The 22,857-nt window shown below is 35.5% G+C and overlaps 3 protein-coding genes, 1 long non-coding RNA gene and 7 other non-coding genes across 15 annotated transcripts; 6 read left to right on the forward strand and 5 right to left on the reverse strand.

The window, feature by feature from the left end:
* Positions 1-2,500: 2,500 nt before the first annotated feature.
* On the reverse strand, positions 2,501-2,644 carry F56D1.9. The gene has a single exon (NR_051069.1). It is a non-coding gene; the product is annotated as an Unclassified non-coding RNA F56D1.9 (non-coding RNA).
* Positions 2,540-4,670, forward strand: dhs-5 (putative oxidoreductase dhs-5; the record flags this gene model as incomplete). Its single annotated transcript, NM_062634.7, has 5 exons — positions 2,540-2,718; positions 3,024-3,244; positions 3,294-3,401; positions 3,796-4,118; positions 4,173-4,670. 5 exons carry the CDS (start codon positions 2,540-2,542, stop codon positions 4,476-4,478), a joined length of 1,137 nt encoding a protein of 378 aa, NP_495035.1. The 3' UTR covers positions 4,479-4,670.
* A 327-nt stretch (positions 4,671-4,997) lies between these two features.
* On the forward strand, positions 4,998-7,302 carry daz-1 (DAZ protein 1). The gene is made up of 6 exons (NM_062635.5): positions 4,998-5,254; positions 5,310-5,541; positions 5,592-5,873; positions 5,921-6,159; positions 6,241-6,613; positions 6,695-7,302. The coding sequence occupies exons 1-6, from the start codon at positions 5,027-5,029 to the stop codon at positions 6,835-6,837; spliced, it is 1,497 nt and encodes a 498-aa protein (NP_495036.3). The 5' UTR covers positions 4,998-5,026; the 3' UTR covers positions 6,838-7,302.
* A 655-nt stretch (positions 7,303-7,957) lies between these two features.
* Positions 7,958-8,454, reverse strand: linc-127. The gene is made up of 2 exons (NR_101688.1): positions 8,294-8,454; positions 7,958-8,153 (listed from the first exon to the last, which is right to left on the reverse strand). It is a non-coding gene; the product is annotated as a long non-coding RNA linc-127 (long non-coding RNA).
* Positions 8,455-10,908: 2,454 nt separating this feature from the next.
* Positions 10,909-11,101, forward strand: F56D1.10. The gene has a single exon (NR_051070.1). It is a non-coding gene; the product is annotated as an Unclassified non-coding RNA F56D1.10 (non-coding RNA).
* Positions 11,102-11,749: 648 nt separating this feature from the next.
* On the reverse strand, positions 11,750-11,959 carry F56D1.11. The gene has a single exon (NR_051071.1). It is a non-coding gene; the product is annotated as an Unclassified non-coding RNA F56D1.11 (non-coding RNA).
* Positions 11,960-13,988: 2,029 nt separating this feature from the next.
* F56D1.8 lies at positions 13,989-14,206 on the reverse strand. The gene has a single exon (NR_051072.1). It is a non-coding gene; the product is annotated as an Unclassified non-coding RNA F56D1.8 (non-coding RNA).
* Positions 14,207-14,680: 474 nt separating this feature from the next.
* On the forward strand, positions 14,681-14,828 carry F56D1.14. Its single transcript, NR_051073.1, has one exon. It is a non-coding gene; the product is annotated as an Unclassified non-coding RNA F56D1.14 (non-coding RNA).
* F56D1.15 lies at positions 14,805-14,944 on the reverse strand. Its single transcript, NR_051074.1, has one exon. It is a non-coding gene; the product is annotated as an Unclassified non-coding RNA F56D1.15 (non-coding RNA).
* A 106-nt stretch (positions 14,945-15,050) lies between these two features.
* clr-1 lies at positions 15,051-22,509 on the forward strand (the record flags this gene model as incomplete). Of its 5 annotated transcripts, none has more annotated exons than NM_001027038.3 (19): positions 15,071-15,240; positions 15,288-15,391; positions 15,696-15,800; positions 15,848-15,954; positions 16,306-16,408; positions 16,592-16,924; positions 17,002-17,106; positions 17,577-17,676; positions 18,082-18,254; positions 18,305-18,606; positions 18,653-18,852; positions 18,910-19,293; positions 19,528-20,274; positions 20,322-20,417; positions 20,471-20,544; positions 20,609-20,747; positions 20,793-21,483; positions 21,532-21,833; positions 21,883-22,505. In NM_001027038.3, the coding sequence occupies 19 exons, from the start codon at positions 15,167-15,169 to the stop codon at positions 22,076-22,078; spliced, it is 4,335 nt and encodes a 1,444-aa protein (NP_001022209.1). In that variant the 3' UTR covers positions 22,079-22,505. The 5 variants fall into 5 exon arrangements, 4 of the variants coding, with proteins under 4 accessions (NP_001129817.1, NP_001022208.1, NP_001022209.1 ...); NM_001347284.3 differs by lacking the exon at positions 17,002-17,106 and adding an exon at positions 17,802-17,867 and having other exon boundaries at positions 15,167-15,240; positions 21,883-22,496; NM_001136345.4 differs by lacking the exon at positions 17,002-17,106 and having other exon boundaries at positions 15,051-15,240; positions 15,294-15,391; positions 21,883-22,495.
* F56D1.17 lies at positions 17,950-18,001 on the forward strand. Its single transcript, NR_101689.1, has one exon. It is a non-coding gene; the product is annotated as an Unclassified non-coding RNA F56D1.17 (non-coding RNA).
* Positions 22,510-22,857: the final 348 nt, after the last annotated feature.

Genomic DNA, 22,857 nt, shown 5'->3' on the forward strand with positions numbered 1-22,857 from the left:
CCGCAAAATGTGTCCAAATGTCTACTTGTCTACCTGAACAATTTGTTGTTACTTTTGCTTAGTTTTGTTGTGATTATTGTGATTCTTGAAGATTGGTCATTGGAATCTCTTCTTTTATTGAAATGATATCATGAATGGTCAAGGTTGCAAATCAGTCCTTTTATGTTCTAGCTAGCCGATTTTACGGCTACTTCCAAATTCCAAATTGAGAGATATTCAAGAATATGGTTTCAATTTCTCAATTCAATTTTTATAGCGTCTCCAACATTAAATTCTGAGTTTGGTTCCATAATCATCAAACTATACGTCTCCTGTCTTTTGTCGCTGACCTACATCCATCAGCTGGTATCACTTGTTCCCTTTTATTTGTACTATTCCTTTACAATATTTGGTTTTCTTTTGTCGTTCAAAGTGAGACCACAACCATTTAAAAAACATGTCTCTCAATTTATGCATCTCAATTCTGAACAGATGAAAGTGTCTTCGCTTTTTTTATTCTCATTTCCTCTAATGCGAAATGTTCTTCATTTTTTAAAGATGCACAACTTAAATTGATTGAAGAATTAAAATGTTCAACTGAAAATATTGATCTTCGACAGTTTTCAATGAATTTATTTCTGAATAATTGTTGTAGGCAACACGGGACATAATTACAGAAAATGCCTATATCGTAAATATTTCAGAAAAAAATTTCAGAAAAACTGTAAAATTGCTAAATTTGGGATTTGCAATTTTATAGTTTTTCAGAAATTTCTAAAGATTTTCGCATATCAGAGTTTGGTGCAATAATGTTCTTAAAACTTTTACTTATTGAAAAACCAGTTTAATACAAAAAACGGACCATAGAAAACATCGTTAAATGCATAAGAGTATACCTGTAACTTTTTGGAATGGTAAAGATAATAATGAGTAACATAAATTTTTACAAATGTCGTCTAATAAATCTAAAACTTTTTGTTGCCGTAAATGTTTCAGTCTTCGTTGACTAGTAGATCAAGGTTTTTTTTACCCAGTTGGACTTTCTCTTGTTATATTCCGCACTTTTAAAAACTGGGCATCAATACAGGAAATGATGATGATAGTGTAACCGTTGATCTATTATCATTTGCTTGCCTCCTGACTGAAATTTCTTATTATTTCATTTTAATATGGGCGGCGGTCCTGGAACCATCATAGCATTTTCTATATATTTTTCATTTCAAAGATTAAAGGTTCCTTATATGTATTTTCCGGCGTTCTCTATGATCCCCCGATTTTCCGTTTTGAACTGGTTTTTTTCAAACTTTGCATGGCTTCAATTTCATTCTATAGCCACGCACAATTTGACCTCTTTCTCACTTCTGTTGCTATATTCTAAAAGTTACGATTTGTTGCCATGTTTGACATTGTAAGTTTTTTTTTCTCGATATGTTGAGAGATGAATTTGAAGCAATGTAGGTAAATATGAGTGAATAAGTTGAGGTTTAAATGAATCTAATTTTGAAGTTATGCAGTATTTCAAACAGCTTTACCAGAAATTAAATTATGTCAAGATTTGGAAAATTATTCAAATGACCACGTTTAGAAATTCCAGCTAATCGACGTAGTTTGTGAGGTCTTATAAGATACTTTTCCTTTACTTTTTTGGCTGAAAAAAATTCATACGGTTTCAGTTTTTCGCACATTACTTTTCCGTTTAACTCTGTTGCACTTTTGCCGTATTATTCTTTATGCAAATTTTACACTTAAGGATTTACGGTATTTAGTTTTTGGCGACAATTTTTATTGCCAACTTCTGTAAGTTAAAGAAATATTTCGAATTGTTTTTGAGAAACTAACTAATTTCTTAGACTACTATTAGCACACTATCTAAATGCATGATCTGCCATACTGGGACCATAACACTCCCCTCTCCCACCCCACTTTATGTGGACTACACAACCGTCGTGTAGCCTACATCTGGGCATTCAGTTCATCTCATCATTTTAGCAAATTTTTGTTCTCATGGGGTTCTTTGTTAGTTTTCTTCATAAATTTGAAATAATAGACTAGAAAATATCTTTTACAGATAGTTTTTTAGAAGCACTATATTAGAAAACGAATTGTGAATCTAAAAACTTTTTGATGTCTTATGGCATTGGCAGTTTTTTAACCTTTTAACTTAATTTTATGTCTGCACAAAAAAGGTTTTTTCAGAAAACTGTCAATTGGAAAAAACATGCATGGCACCTTTCTCTCAATGTTAATAGTTGAGCTTAATAATGTTTTTTGAAAAACTTGGTGCTTTGTTGGAAGTTAAACGCATGATAAAAATTTAATATACTTCTAAACCAAAATTTAACAAAATTTGATATGTAACCTTGAAATGATATTTGGAGAAAGCAATGATACTACACTATACTTTTCCAACCCAATAAGACCAAAGTAAATTTCCACTAAACATTTTATTTACTCGAATAGTATTCTGTCTACTTTACTCTTTTGTGTATGTTACAATCTTTGTATCCTCTTCTTTGACCTCTTCAAGATAACATCTGAACCTCTTTTCTATTTATTCCAGATGGCGCCGACTCCACCTCCACCTCTCTCCTCAACCCTCATTCCGGAGGAGTCTTCTACATCCTTCTTTGCCTCTCTACACTCTCTTCTTCCAACGTTCCACGTAGAAAACGGTGCTCAATTAGCTGTTACAATGCTTCTTCTAATTCCAGTCGTTTATGTGGGATATCGGTTATACAGGTATTTATGTAGTGAAATTGAATAGTCAATTGGAAAATGGGTACTGTAAGATTACTGTAGTGAAAACTTACCTATATGCAAAATGATTTTATCTATGACTTAAGAATACTGTACCAGGTCTTGACGCGACTCTAAACTTCTCATGAAAGCCGCGAAAAAGAGGATGCGGAAAATTTCAAGTCACAGATTTCATTAGAACATTTTTGTGAACCGTTGTCTTGTGATATAAAACTCATAGGTGTGAAAACAAGTTGCGTTCAGGTTACTGTAGAGGTATGGTAGAGATATAAACTTGATTTTTTCAGAACATTCTTTGCATTCCTGAAAGCAATCTTCATCTACACAATTGCACCTCTCTTCTACAAACCAAATCTGGAACAGTACCAACACAGATGGACAGTCGTCTCCGGTGGAACCGATGGAATTGGAAAAGCTTACACATTGGAACTTGCAAAGCGAGGTCTCCGGAAGTTTGTACTTATTGGAAGAAATCCAAAGAAACTTGATTCGGTTAAATCAGAAATTGGTAAGTTGTTTTATTATTATTTAGTATTGTTAATTTATTTAATTTTCAGAGGAGAAGCACTCGGACGCTCAAATCAAGACTTTTGTGTTTGACTTTGGTAGTGGCGACTTCTCAAGCCTTCGCGATTACATCAGCGACATCGATGTTGGATTTGTCGGTAAGAAGTTGGGTGAAAAGGGGAATAATATGAGGGAATGTAGGGCAGATTTGGCTAGTTGATTACTTAAAACTTCTTGGAAAATTCCTGAATAATGAACATATGGATTGAGACTTTTCAGTTGGTAATATGAAAAATGTCTCAAACTTTAGAAAGAAATATAAATAAGAATGTTTACTTTGTCCCAATTAGATTAAAGAACTTGACCTGCCATTTGTGGTTTTGCGAATTCAATTATCACAAGTTGACCATTAGGAAAAACTCAAGTAAAACCGGTTACTGTAATTGTAATTTGACAGATGGAGATTCTGTAAACATTCTGTTTCATATGACTAACTTTTGACGGGAAAATCCCAAGAAACATTGAATATATTTATTCAAAGCTGCCATTCAGTGAACAGCGTTGGAACTGGTCGCGACAATTTGGAAAGATATGGAGACAATCCAGATGAGGACACTCAAATATTGAGAGTAAATGGAATGGGTGCAGCCGAGTTCCTATCATGTGTGCTCCCACCAATGGAGAAATCTGGAGGTGGACAGATTGTTGTGCTCTCGTCTTCACAAGGAGTACGGCCAATACCCATGCTTGCGGCTTATTGTGCAACAAAGGCTTTGATGACGTTCTTGTGCGAATCGATTGATCGCGAGTACAGTACAATCAATGTTCAAACTTTGATCCCTGCATTGGTCGCCACAAAAATGACCTACTACACGGTAAGCAGTTATTTGCGAAGTTCTTAGAAAATTAATTTACAATCTTATTTCCAGAAAGGATCTACATTCGTTGTGACACCAGAAAACTTCTGCCACCAGGCGGTTGGCTCAATTGGATTGACGAAGAAGACTGCTGGATGTTTGAACCATGAGCTTCAAATGCTCGGATTCCACCTGTTCCCATGGACTATTCTCAAGTACCTTATCATGCCAATCTACTATCATCAGAGAAAACGTGTGACAGAATTGCACAATACGAGCAATAACCCAGAACAGGAAATTTCACTTCAAGAATTGAATGAGGAAACGGTGGTGCCTACAACAAAGAAAACTGTCACTCGTGACTCGGCCACTGCCTAATACTGAAAAGAATAGTTGTTTTTAATTTTCATTTTCCCTCTGAAATTGTGCTTTACATACAAATTTTAATTTCTAATAACATGTTCTTGTATCTATTTTTGTGAAATTTTATTTCGTTTCTTGTTTTTTTTTCTGGTTTTTGTCAACTCCCCCTGCAGTGAAATTTATCGAAACAATAAATATTTTCATGAGATTAAATTGTCTTTCTGAAACACAATAATTAAAAGCTTTTTGAAAAAAGACAGTTAGAAAATATTGAAATTGTATTTTGAATTGGCGCGTGCAGTACGGTAGCTGATGTTGACCTGCACATCTAACTTCGCTTTGATTTAATTTTAATTATTAACCTTTTCTTTCCACCTTTATTTTCAAGAAATAAGTGTTCTAAAAATTGCTTTGAACAAATAATTTAGTTTTAATGGTTAGAATTTCGAAAATCTTAAATTGTTGTTCATTTAAATGTATTTTTTAAAAATTATCCCAATTTGAGCATTTTTTAATAAATATTCATTTTTTTAGGTTCTTGGAATCAAAGCGAACGGGTTATGATGTCGCCGCCTCTACGGTATCAAAAAGACCAACAAAATCAGCAACATCAGCAAAATCAATCACAGCAAGCTGCTCATCAGATGGTCTCTTTCATGCCACAAACACCGACTTCTCTTCCATCAACTCCGATACAACTTTATCCAACCGGAGCAGCCGCACTAATACCAGCACCACCTACATACGAGCTGATTCCAAACCGTATTTTCGTTGGTGGCTTCCCAACTTCGGTTCGTGAATTTCTTGATATGTTCTCTGTTCTTCCTAACTCTCGGGTTGTTTCAGACCACAGAAACTGAGTTGCGTGAACATTTCGAGAAATTCTTCGCTGTGAAGGACGTCAAAATGGTTAAATCACTTGATGGTCAGTCAAAGGGATACGGATTTATCACCTTCGAAACCGAAGATCAAGCAGAGGAAATTCGTAAACTGACTCCAAAGCAGTTGGAATTCCGTAGCAGGAAGCTCAACCTAGGTCCAGCGATCCGAAAAATAAACTCCAATAGTTTTCAACCAAGTAAGATTTTTTTCTTTAATTCTATAGTGACTAAAATAAAAAATTTACAGGCTACGCAATCGCCACTCCAAGTCAGCTCGTTGCGGCATCTCCAGGACCATTCAGCTACGCCATTCCGGCATCTCCAAGTCCATATAGCGGATACTCCTATCCTGCTTCGCCTCAGATGTTCGTCTATCCTCCGTTACGCAGTCAGGATCAAAGCAGGCAGCAATCTGAGCAACAAACTACTCCGCAGAATAGTCCTACTAATCTGCAACATCAACAATCGCCACAAGTCTTCTTCGGTGGAGATCAAGATCCAATAAGATCTTATGCGAGTGCAGTTGCAGGTTTTTTGTAAACAATTTTTTAAATCTTTTAAATATAATTTTTATAGGAGTTGAAAAGTCCGAAGTTTCCCCTGAAAAGCATGAATCAGTTTCTCCACAACCACTTCTTCCAAATCAAAATGTGTTGAACACTCAGTATTCCCAAGGTCAGCAGCAGTGGAATTCCAATGTGCAGCAGCAGCAGCAACAACAAATGGACTCGAACAACGGAGGTCCTTACTATAATGAAAATTATTCTCAAGGCTACACCCGTCCTCATCCATATCAACAGTTTGCTCAATCTGGGGTACGTAATTTCCAGATTTTACAAAGTAGTAGAGTTCAATAATTTATCTTTTTTTTAACCAGTTCGAATATATAATTTCAGGTGTACATGAACAGCCAAGGAATGTACCATTCGAGTTATTCCTACATGACTCCTCCACTGGCACCAGGTCAATATCCACAAATGATGTCCGCTCCCTATTGGCAACAGCAACAACAGCACCATCAAAGTCATGCATACGCTGGCTATAATCCCGCCTACAACAACTGGGTTGGACCATCTGGAGATATGAATCAGTTCAAACAAAATCCGTCAAACTACTTCTATCAAAATTATCCGGGAAATTTTTCACAACAACACACGATGGGAAACAATGAAAATACATTCTCCCTTCCCCTCCAAGCTCCACGCCAAGGCAAGAAGAGCCGGAAACCATCGGAATGTCAGGATAAGAAGACAAAAAGCCCAATCAAAGGTTAGATTTTCGAAACAGTGTTTTTATTCAAGTTTTAAAAGAAAGTAATCATTTTTTTAAATATTATTCTTATTCTTACAGGAGCTCGCACTGAGAGACCATCGTCATCAGCTTCGACTCCAGACGCGAAATATCAGAAGAACCACAGATATCCAGTTCATCTTTCTCCACTTTCAGCATCCCTCCAATCACTAGCCATTTCCTCGCCCACTAAGAATAATTAAATACGAATTCTACATTTTTGTCATTAGTATTTTCTGTCCTTTAGGTAGTTTTCTATTCCATTGCTCTGGTGCCTACCAAATAAGAATTAAAACACGTATTTTGTATCCTATACGCAACTGTATATTTGATTCAAATACTAGAATTAGCTAGTTTCTTTCTCTTTTTCCTATCCAAATTATCTTCCTTACGAATATTGTTCCATTCTATAATGTGCTTCTGAAGCCATCGATCTTTTCATATCTTCTAGTAAGATTGAATTTAGATCCCACGTTCCCCATTCCCATAGTATTCAAATGTTTTTGTATGCCCCCAATTTAGAATAAAATGAAATCACAATAATGACACCAGTAGCCCCTCTCTCGCATTACATGGTAATTTTGAATCACCCAAATTGTCCACTTTAACACCTAAAAAATCCGAAGTAGAATTTTGTGTGTGATTTTAATAAATCTTTTCGCAGAGAAGATTGTGACTTAAGTGTTTTTCTTATTTTTTTCTGCCGTGGATTATGTTCATAATCCACAAATTGTTCAGGCAAGGTCGAGGACATCGAGTGAAGCACAAAAATTGGTGGATGGTTCACGGAACACTCACATCGGAACTCATTGATTTCATGGAATTCTCAATTCCTTCGTCTTTTTACCGGAAGCAATCCCCTTTTCTTATCCATCCGATATCATCAATTTCCCTTTTCACACGCTAACAACCTTTTCTTTTCTCGGTGTCTCATTGTTCCATGATGTCTCTCAAACGATCTTCTTTTCATAACACTTTGCCTCATGTTGATTGTGATTTCAAAGAGAGAATCAAGGCGATCCGACCGGCGATCGGTTCTCGTTTTGAGACATTTTTCGACTTTTTTCATTGTTTGTTCTAAAATTATAAGAGTTTAAGGGGTGAATATTAAAAATCGCAAAAACAATTTTAACTTCTGTAGCTTTAGAAATGCAAATCATCCGGACACGAAATTTGGTGATTATTCCGACAAAAATACGGTATCCGGTCTCGACACGATAAATTTTTCGTTGAATACAATCGGGTATGCGCCTTTAAAGAGTACTGTAATTTCGAACTTTGGTTGTAGCAGAATTATCATTGATTTTCAGTTTTTTTTCGAGTAAAAAATATTTATTTATTAAAAGCCAAAAAAAAAATAAATATTTTTCAACAAATCGCGAAAAAAAACCAAAAATTTCTGAAAATTCTGCATCAACGGAAGTTATAAATTACAGTATTCTTTAAAGGCGCATATCCTTTCGCATTTAACGAAGTTTTGTCGTGGTGAGACCAAGTACAGTATTCTGCCGCTAGATTGCTGTAATATAAAATATAAGAAAAGTATTTTCAAGTGGGGTTTCTTGATTTCTTATTCCAAAAAGATATCAGGTCAAATAGTAGATCAAACTTCTCCGATTCCATATTTTTAATAAAATAAGAAAGTGATGAATCACTCACTGAAAGGATATCCGATCACAAACAACCGCAAGTTTTTAGTTCATCATTTCTTTTCGGATCCCTCGGTTTCTTTTTTTTGCGCCGTTCCATTTCTCTAATCCTCTTCATCTCACACACTATTTCGTCAAATCTATTCGTTCAATTTGATCTGATAAATTGATAACCACACCCTCCCCCACCCGCCAAAAAGACAGTGTCGCTGATAAATTCCTCTCTCACAATTCCTTTTGACTTTTCCTTTTCGCTTCGGTATTCGGTCGACCTGAACACTTCTTGTCTTAAGAAAATAATGATGTTGTAAGAAGAAGAAAAATGAAGAAAATTATGAGATGACAGGACAAAGAGAAACTTGTGATGGGTGAATACTGTTCAGAATTATTCAAAAAAAACTACACGATCATTGAATATCTGTTCAGAATGAGCTATTTTGCCAAGCGAAGTTTCGAAAAACTTGAATTTCCCAAAATTATGGTATCTGAATACTGAGTAATTGACATTTTTGACTGTAAATAAAAAATTTAAAAAGTATTTTGAAAAGTTTTAGAGTAATATTTTGGCATTTTAGAACTACATATAATAATGATTTAAAATAATTTCATCACTGGCGATACTCTATCTTTATATATTTTAAATTAACTGTAACTTGAATATTTAAATCCAGACAAAAAAGGTATTGGCAGGTTAATATGTAGACCCTCATGCTAAATATAAAAAATCTCCAAAAGCTATCCAAAAGCTATGGATAGCTTTGTGAAAATCTGCGCCTTCAACGCGGGCATAAAAAATGCCTACCTACGTGCCTACAGGACATGCAAAAATCACCTTGGAAATGTCCTACTTTAAACTTCGAGAGTAAGCGTTTTGTGTGCTAGTAGACAGATATCCTATTCCAGACGAGTTACATCAGGCATGTAGGCGCGCAAGTAGGCACGCCAGTGCCTGCGCGGAAGGCTCTAGAAATAGGCTACATTTAAGATCTTATTTCTGAAGTGACTTTAATATTAAAAGAAGAATACATTTTCCTTTTCATTCAAAGACAACGTTTTTTTTCTAAAGCTGCTATAGTAACCACCGACTTCAATGGTAATATTCGGTAGATCGTAATATTGTAGAATATTTGATAATTTGGTGATCCGATGGGGAAAGCTGAAAAGTTTTCAGCAACATAGATCTAGAACAAAATGTAAATATAACAATTCCACTTTAAGTATTTTTTCCCCTAATACTGCTCTCACCAATTGGTGATACTGTATCTAGAACAACAAAGAGTTGAACATCTAGAACCTCCCGACCCATACTCCACCACTTGCTCCACACAATTCCCAGCTTCTTCCCTCCCACCACTTTGCTCCTATTCTGTCAGAAATGCACACTCAATGACCATTTGTGACTCACTGACCACTCTGTTCTGTCTGAGTCTCTTCATGTGCTGATACATCTCTCGTTGGTCACCACCACAATTAGAATATTGAATGTCTTCCCGTTCCCTCTTTCTCCTCTTGCCTTTTCTCGATGTTTTGTGGTCATGTTTATGTTTCTATTATATCATCTGCGTCTTGTTATCTCTCCAAATTCTCACTGGTTATCGATTGATTGCCATTTCCGGTGTATTCTTCTATGTCTCAATTTATTTCGGTCTCTTTCATCACTTCTTCATCATTTGACAAGAAGTTTGTGTCACGGATATTTTCCAAATTCTCGCAAATATTTGAAAAAGGCTATTTACAAACTTGAATCACCGCTTGAATCATTCAAACACATTTTTTTGTTGAAGAACAGTTATGATTCGTCATTTTCTGGCACTGAAAATATAAGAATTGTTGGTTCAAAGTTTTTCTGTAATTCTGAAAAAAACTGATATTGGAAATAGTGCAAAATTTTAGAATTTTAAAAGCCTTTAGTTGAAAATTCTATAAAAAATGGATTATCTTTCAAACCTGTAACTCGTCCAAGTTTCAACCTACTACTAGCTTGTACTACCCGGCTGAAACCCGTGATTTTGAGAGCCATTTTGAACCGTACAAATAAATCCCAATCACTCTTGTCCCATAAATTCATCATAATTCTTGTAATCTCAGCCACCACAACCTTCAATTTCGATTGACTCGGCTAATACCCATAAATCATTCGTTTTTTCTTCTTCTCACAATACCCTCTATTTCTGTTTCATTCTTTCTCATGCTTGTCAACCTCTTGTTTCTTCTAATCCTCTCTGAGCATTTGGAGTAAGTGAAAGAGAAAGAGAAAAGTACTTGAATGTGACACCTCTTATGGGAGAGAGCCCCCACACCTTGATTTCTTATTTGCTACTTACTGTGAGCTCTCCGTTGCTCTTGCTGATCATTATTACTTTTTTATTATTATTAAAGGTGAAGTGTTTTTAATAGAGAATGAGGTTACGATCTACAAAATTGCTTAAAATGAATGAGAAATCTTAGTACACCTACTTCATTTTCAGTTTAAAATTTCCATGGAGTTATACTTTATACGAATACCATTTTCCCATGAGCATTTGCAATTCCAATACCAATCAGAAAAGTTTTTTTAATCAATTGGAAATATGTAAATGTGAGCAAACATTGTCTGATTGTGTATTATTTGTGTGATATAAGTGATAATCACCATCCTCCTCCTCTCTTCTTCCGTTCCAATTTATAATGATTGCGGAAGAAGTGAACGCAATCGGTGTAAACATGTATGAAAGAGACGGGGGATGAATGCATTAATGAATTGAAACGGACTTGCTCTTGAGGGAGGAGCAAGAGCACGAACAAAAGAGTGAATGAAAGTGAAAAGAAGGAAAAGAAAAGGAGAAAAAGGGTGTTTCAAGAAATACATTTTGTGCATGGTTACTATGAATTTTATAAGTTTTGAAAGTCAAACCTTAGGAGCCATAGTCCCAATTTAATTTGGAATTTTCTAGAAACTCAAAGTCTCTATTCACAAAATTGCTCCACTAGATATCAATCAGCGTTTTCATAAAAATTAATGCCAAAATGTAGAAAAATATTTGATTGAACGGAAAAAGCGTTTTCGATGCTACAAAAATAATAAGTTATTTTGTAGAATTAACAAAAATGAATGCCAACAACCAATATTCTAGAATCCATCTCTGATGGGCAGAAAAAATTTTGAAATTATTTTTTTTATTTCTAGTATTTACAGTAACCCTTGTAGTTTCATTTTTCCAACATTTTGCAATATGGTCAGTTATTTCCTTCGTTCAAATTCTCGCAAGCTTTCCTTATTTCCCTTGAGACATTCAAATCTTTTCTGCCTATTCGTTTCGTCGCCTTTTCACGTCAAAAGTGAAGAAATGTGTACTAAACCCTTTCTCCTCCCTCCATTCTCTGTAACTCATCCAATCTCTTTTGGTCGTCGTTCCGTAATTTGGTAACCCGCGCAGATTTTCGCCCAGCAATTTTGAATTCTAAAATTGCGTGGACTCGTAATGTTTGATGGTGGTAGTTGTTGGAAAGATGGGCGGCATGATGTTTATGTGTGTTGTTCGGATTATTTGATTACTCTTTTCGGATTTCCGTTTTCGTTGCCGACCGGCTCACTGCTTTTGTATTCTATAGGAAATTGATTCCATGTTATTTGAGCCAACGTGTGTGTGAGCTTTTCCAAGTTTTGAAATTTTTCGTTATCTTTCTGATAGTGCTAAAATTCTCAAAAAAATTGAAACTGGTTTGTTTATGTACAGTCAATTTTCCAAAAATTGGGCATACTTTTGGAAATCGATCTAAAAAAATTTTTTAGGTACTTCTAATTTTTCTAATTACTTCTTTTCTATTTCTAATTACTATTAAATTTTTGTATTTTAATATCATATGAGTTACAAAAATATTCTAAAACTCTAAATTTATCACCACTCCTAATTTGGCAAAACTTAGGCGCTTTGCCAAAATAGATATGATAAACTCCAACTGCCAATTTTTCAAAACAATGAACTTTTTGTGTAACTTCGAAATTTTCTGCAATTTTGAGCTGTCGCTAGGCATGTAGGCAGACGTAGGTTGCCTAAATTAAGCTACCAAGCAATGAACACTACCAGAACACTGTTCAAATAGAGAACCATTTTATTACGATTAATATGCAAACGCATTGTAATATTTAGTGTAATATAATCAAGAGCAACACACTTATCATGATGATCCTCTTTTTTTCACATTTTATCTCACTTGTTCGGTCAGTAAATGTCACCGGATAGTCCAGGGGTCGGTTTGTCAAAAAGACAGATGTCCACCCCTTCTTTCTCTCAGTCATTTTCTTTCAACTGTGATGACCCCGAGGTGCAAATGTGTGTCCCTGTCTATCCACTGTGTGGGGACCTCAAAAGAATGGACACACGCACACATCTGTTCATTTTCAAAATGACCTCTTCTTCTTCTTTTTCGCTTTTTCTCGTTTTCTGTGCTTTGAAATAATGCACTTTTTGCACAAAACTTGTCGACAATCGTAGAAAAATCGAGAAATTGAAGAGAAAAGGATGCGTAGTGTGAAACCAATTTTTTGCCTCTTTTCTCTTCGTAGTCACCCACTCACTTCATTCAATGGCGCCTGTCGGGCAAAGTGGAATGGGGGAAGAGTTTTTGAGTGCGGAACTATGAAGATTTCGTAATTCTGTAGAATATCTTTTGTTTCTATCAAACTAATTTTTTTAAAAACTTTATGCCAAATTGACCTCTATAATGTAGTTTTTGTATGGAATTTTTTTTGGAACTTCTGCAGCAAAATTTCAAATTGTTCTTTAACCTCTGTTAGTTTACCACCTCATTGCTCATTTTTATCAGCTCATATCTAGTTGATCATTAGTTTTGCCAAAAACTGTCAACTGGCAAAATACTTTCAAATTCTTGTTTATAGATTTCTTGTAAAAATTTTATATAATTAACTCAGATATGTATAAGCTGCCAAAACGGAGCATTGAGGTTCAAGACTAATGCGAATAAAATATCTTTGTGTTTTTAAAATCAGATTTTTACTACAGAATTCTCTAAAACTAGCCAACAATTATCTGAAAATGTTGATTTTTCAAAAAAAAAAATGCACCGACAGAAAATTTCGAATACAATTTTTTTGCAAATTCTCCCACTTGGCAGAACTGTGCAAATTACGACTTACAAGTGTCTAGCAGAACAAAAATCTGTAATACCACCTGAGTATACCGCCTGACTATTGGCCCCCAGTTTCCGGTGATGACCTACCCCGTTGCAGAACCGGTCGCCAATTTTCCATTCTCTTTTGGGTCTACTCGGATTCTTCCATTACTTTTCAACAATTTTTCCCTCAATTTTCTGGTAAAATGACCATGATACCTTTTGAGAGCGGATGGGCGGATAGAGGTTGTTTGACCTACACGTCTAATTAGCTGTGTCGCTCAATTTGATCAGTTCGTTTCCTAGTTTTTCTCCCAACGAAATCGTTAGAAGTCTTTCGAATGTTGAATAAAAAATCTCACGTATTATGTTTATTTTGGAAATAATATCGTAGTTTCGAAGTAATACTATGGGTCTCGTCGTGCGAGATGGAAAAAAAGTTTTGTGTAAGGTCCTTTAAATGTACTGTAGATAATTGTGAGTTCCCTTTTCATTTTTCCGTAATTTTTTTGTTATGATTTAATCAACGAAACAAGAAAGGAATATTTACGGCTATCTGCAAGGTGAACTTATTAAATCTGCCTATCTAGATATATCTGAAAGTCACCACAATTTGCAATAATATGAGAAATCCAAAACAGAGAAAAAAAAGTAGCAAACTCTACACGATCCATTTCATTTCATCTTTTATTCCGTTTGCCTGTCACCTTTTACACTACTGCCACTACTCCTATCCATCCGTTTTCATTCAATTCTTTCTTTTTACATTCATCGATTGTCGAATCAATTTCAATCGGATTCTATTCTATACTATTTTTCCTTTTTTGTCTCTCTCTTCTATAAACAAACTTTATCGCCAGAACCGGGTTACCACTTCGTTTTTTAAGTCCTTTCAGTCAGCGTTTTCTTCTTTTTCTGTTTTTTGGACTTTAATTATTGTTTTGTTTGGAATTGTTATGGAATCATAGTACTCTCTCTATTTTTTTGCAAAAAACTTGAAATATATTAAATCATATGAGGCCTATTATTACTTGTAAGGACACTTCCGATCCAATTATCTGATGATTTGAAACTCGTTTTGATTGGAAAACAAATGTCCCGCAGTTTTCGAGATTTCACAAAGACATATTTATTCAGAAACTCACTTATTTCTTGATGTTTCATTGAAACTTGGAAATTCTAGGCGTGTTTTCTTTGTTTCGTTGCGAAACCCGATGCATTACCGTACCACCAAACTAAAGGCGCAGGCCCGGCGATGTCAATTTTTTCGCCGTCTTTAGTTTTTAATTTGTCGATTTTTCAATGGTTTCACTCAAATTCCGATCAATTTAGCGACTCGTATATTACAAAAAATGAAAAATTTAATAGAATATAGTTTTTTAATGACCACCAAGTGTTTATCACCCATAAAAAGTGTGAACGGGGACCATAAAAAAGGCGATCATTGTTTTCGGTGTCTCTGCGTCTCTTAAATCTCCAATAATCTCTCATCGTTCCTCGTCAGTTGGTCATTTCTTGTTCCCCACAGGAGCTCATCTTCTATCGGTCACCTTCTTCCTTCTCCGTTTTTCTCTGTACTCTCTCACGTCTACAACCATTTCTTCTAATCTCTCATCCAATTTCTTGTCATTCACCCAAACCAACGAAACTTGCTATTTTCAGGACCAAAAATCCCAAAATATTCCGTTCAGCACCGTCTCTCAAAGTATTCAAATTTCTCCTCATCTCTTTCCGAATGATGGGCTTTTAAATTAACGCGGAAACTGAAAAAATGCGAATAAATCGATGGATCTGGTGGGCCACGGTCATTCTTTTGTATCTCAGGACGGGATTAGCGGCCGATTTGTAAGATTTGTTTTTTCATTAAATAAATATTCTAATAAATGAATTAGCTTCAGATCGAGTGAGGAAAATGATAGAAAATCATCAGACGATTTGGATAATTTTAATTCAACTAAAATCGAACCAGATAAGCCAAAAACTGCAAAAGAACTCGGTGAGTTTTTTTAAAAGAAGGACTAACGATGGTTCTGGGTGTTTTGTGATTTCTCGAAAATTAATTAAAACCGAAAAAGTGGGAATTTTCGCTAAAATCTCAAAATTTTCCAACTTTTCCGTTTCGCAGCGTGCAGATTGTCATATTTGGTTGGAGATTTGGAGATTTTAGCTGGAAAAAAGCCTATTTCTGTAAGGTTTAATTACAAAATCCGTTTATTTGGGGTAATTTTGAGTCTCTGTAAGCAAAAACGCAGAACCGCCAGTCAGAATCGTCAAAAAAAAATCAAATTTCAATTTCTCAGGTGTAAAATCATGCGAATCGAATCAAGACTGTGTACATGATGGAGTATGTCACCGTGGAAACGATGGTCATGGAATATGTATGTGCCCGAGAAGTTGTCCAGCAAGTATGTTACTTTTTTTCTAATTAAAATTAAAATTATTTAATTTCCAGTTACTCCAAAACAATGCGGATACAATTACCGAACACCATCCACATGTCTACTCATGGATGCTGATTATCGATCGAAATATGATGTGAAGGAGCCGACGTGTTATTCAGTGAGTGATCTTTAAATTTAATTTAATTTAAAAAAAAAGAAAATTGTTCTCAAGTCTTTCGATTTTTATTCGTTCACCGTACTCTGTTCTCTGTAATGCGTGATACTTTTGAGAATCACCTAATTGAACGTGATATATTCTTCTGGGTGGTCTCATTCATTCTGTATTCTCCCACTGAAAAACTCTAAATGATACTAATCGACATGGACGTGGCGTCGTCTGTCATTCACTAATTCGATCTAGTGGTGACGTGGCACACTTTTCTGAATAGTTAGGGAATAGTTAGTTAAAAAAAAAAGATTAAGGGTATCCAGGGAATAATTTTTCAAAAATTAATGTTTTTTTTTTCAGAGGAAATGCGTCTGCCCACCACAATTCGATGATGTTCATGTTACGGCAAATCAGAAGCCTCTGCGGTTGAATTCTACTCTACTTCCAACGAAATGTGACAAAAGTGAGAATTTCTTTTTTTTACTCGAAAAAAATACATTGAAAATAATTTAGAATTTTCTGAGAAACCTTCGAATTTCGAAGAATTGATCTTTAAAGTCTCGATATAAGGAATAGAAACCTTTTTTCCCATGAACCCTTTCGGCCAATTCACACAAACTTTTTTTAAATAAAATTCAATTTCCAGGAGATCTCGCTGTTGTAGCCCGTGCTCACCCATCGACGTCAGTTTCGAAGGGAATTGATGTCACCTTATTCTGCTGCATAAATGTTGATCCGGAAGGCTTTATTGATGTTGCCAGCGTATTTTTCATTCAAAATGGAACAATTATGAGAGAAGCAACATCACACCCATTTGCACCTAGAAATGGACTTGCTCGACGGGTACATGAAAAATATTCGTGTTGGGAGCTGGAAATTAAAAATGCTCAAACTTCGGATTCTGGGTCTTATATGTGTCGGGTCACTGCGAGTGCTTCAGATCTTGACGTTACGGATACAATGCAGTTTGAGGTTAAAGGTGAGAATATTTTTAGAAAATTTTTATTTAAAAAAAAATAGAAAAAATCATATAAATATATCGCTAAAATTGTATAGAACACGCCCGTCGTACCCATTCATATTGGTACAAACGTCCGAAAAAAGTTATGCCTCCGTCGTCATCGTCATCACTGAAAACTTCAGATGATGATGATGATTCTAGTAAGTTTAGCATGAAAATAGTGTGAAATTGGAGTGATTCGTGATTATTTTTAAATATTTTATTCGAATTGCATGTTTTGGTGGCTGTGCAGGATTTATTACCAAGACGCGATTTTTTCGAAAATTACTGTGCTCGGTCTCGAAACGACAAATCTTTGTTAAGTGAGAAAAAGTGAGAAAAGGTGTGCATAATTTCGAAAACGGAAAAAAATAATACTGTAGTTTCAAACATTACTCTATGGTTTAATTCAAATTTTTATCTTTTTGCGCATCTTTTTGGGTTTATCAGAAATTTGTCGTGTCGAGACCAGGGACCGTATTTGTAGCGGAAGTATCGCAAATTTCGCGTCGAAAATTTAAATAACGGCATGAATATATTTCAATTTCCCAATCGCTTGAACTACGCCGCTTTCCCCATTCTTTTCCCAATTTTTTTAAATTTCAAAATTTAATATTCTTTTCTTTTTCAGCTCCTCGCCAAATCAAGAATCTAACTGTAAATCCATCTGAACGAGATGCCATCGTTACATGGGAATCCGAAGGTGGAGAAGACATGGCAATTGATTTGAGGTACTGTAATTTTCAGATTTTTCTTTCGAATATGCTTTTACTAAATTATAAATATGATCACTTTCCCCATTTATTAAATTTAATAATCAATTTAACTCCTTGTACCTTTTTCACTTTAATAACAGAAAATCACTACATCATCGAGGTCGAAGGTTTCTGAAAGTGGATTCAGATGATCCAAAATCAAATAAGTAAGAATCAATTCACGGGAATGGAGTGGAATCTTGTTGTTTTCTTTTTTGAGTTTTTTCCTTTGTTCACCTAAGTTTTTTGTGCTTTAACCATTAATTAAAATATGCTTTTCTTTAAACTCACAGATTTTCAGTTTTTTTTTCGCACTTATCCCAATACCTGTTTATCTGATCCACTTTTTAGTTTCAAATTTATAAATTCTTCAATTTTCAGACTTGTTCGACGTACGGATACCCGAGGACAAGTGGTTTTCAGTAAGGACAACTTAACGTCTCCAGTTTCTATAAAAGATCTTCGCGCCGCGACTCCGTACACACTTTTTGTGTCGGGGAATAATGGACAAGTACCATTTGAGTTCACTGAACACTTTACTACAAAACAGAAACGTTAGTGTTTTGAGATCCGGTTCCAAAATCAAAATTTCATTTTTATTCAGGTCCATTCCCACCGAAAGAGGAGGATGTGCGGGTGCTAAATTCTGGTTCAGCATTGAGTTGTGAAGTTGAATGGAAAAGTCCCGCGGAGCCAAATGGTCGAATTACAAAATATTTTGTATCTGTTCGTGGAGCAATGCGAAAATCCGACGGATCCCTAACTCCAGATGATCTTCCAGCAGCTGTAGAAGTTGATAAACGTTGTGCGAATTGGGATGGTGATGAGAATACATCAAAGCATAATGGAATCAATCCAATTGATTTTGCAAATGAATTTTATTCTTGCAAATTTGGTCCATTAAAAGTGAGATTGTTAGAGATGTTTCAGTATAATAACATAATATTTTCAGCCAAATCGAAATTATACCGTCACTGTTTGGGCTGAAAATTCAGCTGGGAGATCTCTACCAGCAGTTTTCCACAAGAACTGTGTTACGAATTACGCACAGCCAGATATGGTAGAAACACCACAACCTTTGCTGTCTAATAATCATTCGACATTCTCGTTGACTTTTCCCCAACCGCCAGATGATATTAATGGGCCAATAAGGTATCTTTCTTTTTTAAAAAAACATTAAAAAATACATTGAACTTGTCATAATTTCAGCTGCTACTATATTGCAATAGTTCCACTTCCTGCAAATGTTTCTCTGGATATCTTGCCAAAATCTGAGGAAATAGTTATGCACTCATTTTCAAAAGTCTTCACGAACAATCTACTCCCATCGTCGGCTGAAGAGAAACGATTTTTCGCTTACATTGCCGAGTCGTATGTTCAATTACCAGAAGAAACAACGATAGGAGATGGTGTTAGAGTGTCTGATTTAAAAGCCTGTAATGTACAGTACCTCAGTCGATATTCGTCTGAAGATCTCGCATTACGGCGTGGGCTCAAGTACACCGGATTTCTAATTGTACGTGTCGATAAGGAAGAAGAATTGAACAGAAAAGATGTTCGAAATGGAGCTGATCCGAATATATTTAGGAATTTGTAAGTATACATAAATGTTATCCAAACGCGGAAAAATTCCTAATTTTTGCGCCTAAAAAACTGTAACACGAAAATTTTTCGATAAAAATTTCGCGACGAAAGCTTGAAATTACAGTACTATTTGAAGGTGCACACCTTTTTTTTCGAATTTCACAAAAATTTTTCGTGTCGAGACCGGCTTCCCATGTTTTTGGCGTTTTATATTTTCTTGTTCATACAGTAATTTATTTTCAGAATTGACAAAAGCGTATCTCCAACATCACGAACCCGTACTGCATCTCCCATGAGCCGCCACCTGCGTCAACTTCATTTGAGTGGGCCAGCGTATGGATATTCTGCATACTTCAAGCCAATACTACTTGACACGGAAAGTTCAAGCAGTGGATTCGGAATTTTCATGAAAATTATTCTGCCGTTCCTTCTGTTCTTAGCATTTGCAACTGGAGTTACAATGTTCTTTGTAAACCGAAAAGGACATATGCTGTCAACTTGGTGTCCATTATTCACAAAAATGACGTCAAAAGATGTTGTGGAACGAACTCTTCTGAAACAGACATTTGGTGCAATTCCAGTTGATGATCTTCCAACTGAATACGTTGTTCGACATCGAGACACGGATTTTCTGTTTGCACAAGAATACGAATCTCTGCCACATTTTCAATTGGATACTGTAGCCAGTAATAGAAAAGAAAATGCAATCAAAAACCGATATAACGACATTCGTGCATTCGATGATACTCGAGTTAAGCTGAAGAAAATCAACGGAGACGATTACTCGGATTATATAAACGCTAATTTCATTAAAAGCTGGAAAGAAAAGAAGTTATTCATTGCTGCTCAGGCTCCAGTTGACGCCACTATCGGAGATTTCTGGAGAATGGTGTGGGAACAAGAGTCATATTTAATTGTGATGGTTGCCAATTTAACCGAGAAAAACCGGCAGCAATGTGCAAAGTATTGGCCTGATGAACAGATTACAAGGTAAAATTTGGAAGTAAGAATTCTGAAAAAAAATAATAAAATTACAGATATGGAGATATAATCGTGGAGCCTGCCAGTTTTTCGTTCCATTCTGATTATGCGATTCGTGCATTCGATATCGCACATATAGGAGAATGTGGGCCGTGAGTTTTCATCGGAATAATTATTATTGTATGCTAACTTCTTCATATTTCAGTGATGTGATCCCGAATGGAAACGGCGTCGAATACGCGAATGTGCCAATTGTAAAAGGACAATTTGCTAATAATTGTGAGTTACTGGCGGATTCGTTAATTAACGATCGTTTCATATTTTTAATTAATTTTTTATTCAGCCCGTCGTATTCTCCAGTATCACTTTACCAATTGGAATGACTACAAAGCTCCGGAATGTTCCACTGGATTGCTTCGATTCATGTATCGTCTTCGAGAATTACCACAGTTTAATAACTCGCCTGTTGTGATACATTGCAGGTATTTATATTTTTCCAAAATTCATCAATTAATAGTTAATTTAAGTGCTGGAGTTGGAAGAACTGGAACATTTATTTCAATAGATTCGATGCTTGATCAATGTCTCGCGGAGGATAAAGCAAACATTTTCGAATTCGTGTGCAATCTTCGTCGCCAACGGAACTTGATGGTTCAATCTCTTGAACAATATGTGTTCATCTACAAAGCACTTGCGGAATGGCACATGTATGGTGATACTGATGAAGATGTTCGAGATTTTGAAGATCACTATCAACGATTATGTGCATCGAATAGAGATAGAGCAGTTAGCTTTAATCAACAGTCATCTACGAATGGATCAATATCTCCGAGAGTAGCAATTGTCTCATCTCGAGAATCAATGACAACTTCCAATGGAGAAACTGGATTGGAAGAAGAATTCAAAAAGTTGGAGCGAAATTTGACTACTCCTTTATCTTCAAACTTTGCTGCAAAAGACGAGAACCTTCTTAAAAATCGATATGAAGCTGCAGTACCTTTTGATAAATATCGAGTTATTCTTCCTCCAACTATTGGACATGCTGACTCTTCATATATCAATGCATCACACATAAAAGGATACTTTTTTGATTATATAGCCGCTCAGGATCCTGTTTCAGAAGGAACAGCTTTTGATTTCTGGAGAATGATTGCTGATCAAAATGTGACTACGGTAGTTATGTTGAGTGATGAGACAGATTGGAGTGATGTTGAAAAGGTTTGTAAGCAAATAAGCAGTTTTAATTAATTTTATTTTCATTTTCAGTACTGGCCAATCGATGGTTCTGGAACAGAATGTCACTTTGGATCGGAACGTAATTCAGTGAATGTTACCTGTGTCTCTGAAGAGCACCATCAAGATTTTATCATTCGAAATTTATCATATTCTATGAAAGATAACGAATCGATGCCAGCGAACCAAGAAGTTGTACAGTATTCGTATACTGGATGGCCTTCGGATTCAATTGTTCCAAAATCTGCGAACAGTTTGATGAATCTGATTGAGATGGTCCTGCAACGTCAGAGCAGTCTCATGGGATCTCAGGCTCCGATTGTGGTACATTGCAGGTAGGACAATCAGCAAGTGCTCATCATAAATAAAATCTTAAATTTTCAGAAACGGATCGTCAGAGAGCGGAATCTTCATATGCATTTCCTTGTTATGGCTCCGACAAAAAGCTGAACAACGGATAGACGTCTTCCAAACAGTAAAAGGACTTCAATCACACCGACCGATGATGTTTACCCGTTTTGAGCAGTATTCTTTCTGTTACAGAGCCCTAGCTGACTATATCTCTAAGACATATAGGTAGCTGTTGTTATATTTTTCCATTTATCTCTCTAGTCACATAATATAGTTGTTGCCTTCCCCGTTTTAGCTGTTTTCTGGGCACAAAAAATTCAACAAGCATACAAAAAACGGGTCAATGTTGTGCTCTCTTCCATATTTCCCTCTCATTACAAAGTTTTACTCAGTTATGTTTTTTTTCGTTTGTTTCCTCATGAATTCTATTTATTACCCAATCTCTAATACTAGTCAATAGTCTATTCTACACTCCCCGCCTCAACCAACACCACCGACACACAGAAACGAGTATGCAACTTTCGGATCCTTCTCAATGACTTCAGATGATTTTTTTTTCAGATATTTGCTCGAAAGCCATATTGTTGCCTTTTTGAATTATTATGTGTAAATATATATGATATCTAAATGAATTTATTATGAATTTTGATGATGTTTTATATTTTCCTAAATAATATTAAGATCAGTTTAGATTTCAAGAAACTTGACATGCAGATTTTTACGAATTCTTGTTGGCGCAGTCGGAAAAATTTGAAATAAAATTTCCTTAATTTTGGAAATTAAATCAGTTTTGTTTATCATAACTATCTCTTTTAATGTACCAAAAAACAAAAAAATATTACATTTTTCTATAAATTTTAAGTGCAATATTTGTCAATTATTTTCAACTTTTCTTGTTTCGTACGCAAATCAAACGAGGAAATGAAGGATTGTACAAAAAATACACCAGAAGAAATCAAAATTAAATTTCGCGCGAAATTACTCTTGTGTCCGCAAACACCGACGGAC

The sequence above is a fragment of the Caenorhabditis elegans genome, chromosome II (genome assembly GCF_000002985.6).
Source record: "Caenorhabditis elegans chromosome II".
NCBI classification, from domain to species: Eukaryota; Metazoa; Nematoda; class Chromadorea; order Rhabditida; family Rhabditidae; genus Caenorhabditis; species Caenorhabditis elegans.

Excerpts from the sequence above, each read along its gene's own strand:
- daz-1 (NM_062635.5), top strand. The coding sequence starts at position 5,027 with ATGTCGCCGCCTCTACGGTATCAAAAAGACCAACAAAATCAGCAACAT. Across the intron at positions 5,542-5,591 it reads CTCCAATAGTTTTCAACCAA|GCTACGCAATCGCCACTCCA; the intron begins GTAAGATTTTTT and ends AAAAATTTACAG. Across the intron at positions 6,614-6,694 it reads GACAAAAAGCCCAATCAAAG|GAGCTCGCACTGAGAGACCA; the intron begins GTTAGATTTTCG and ends TTATTCTTACAG.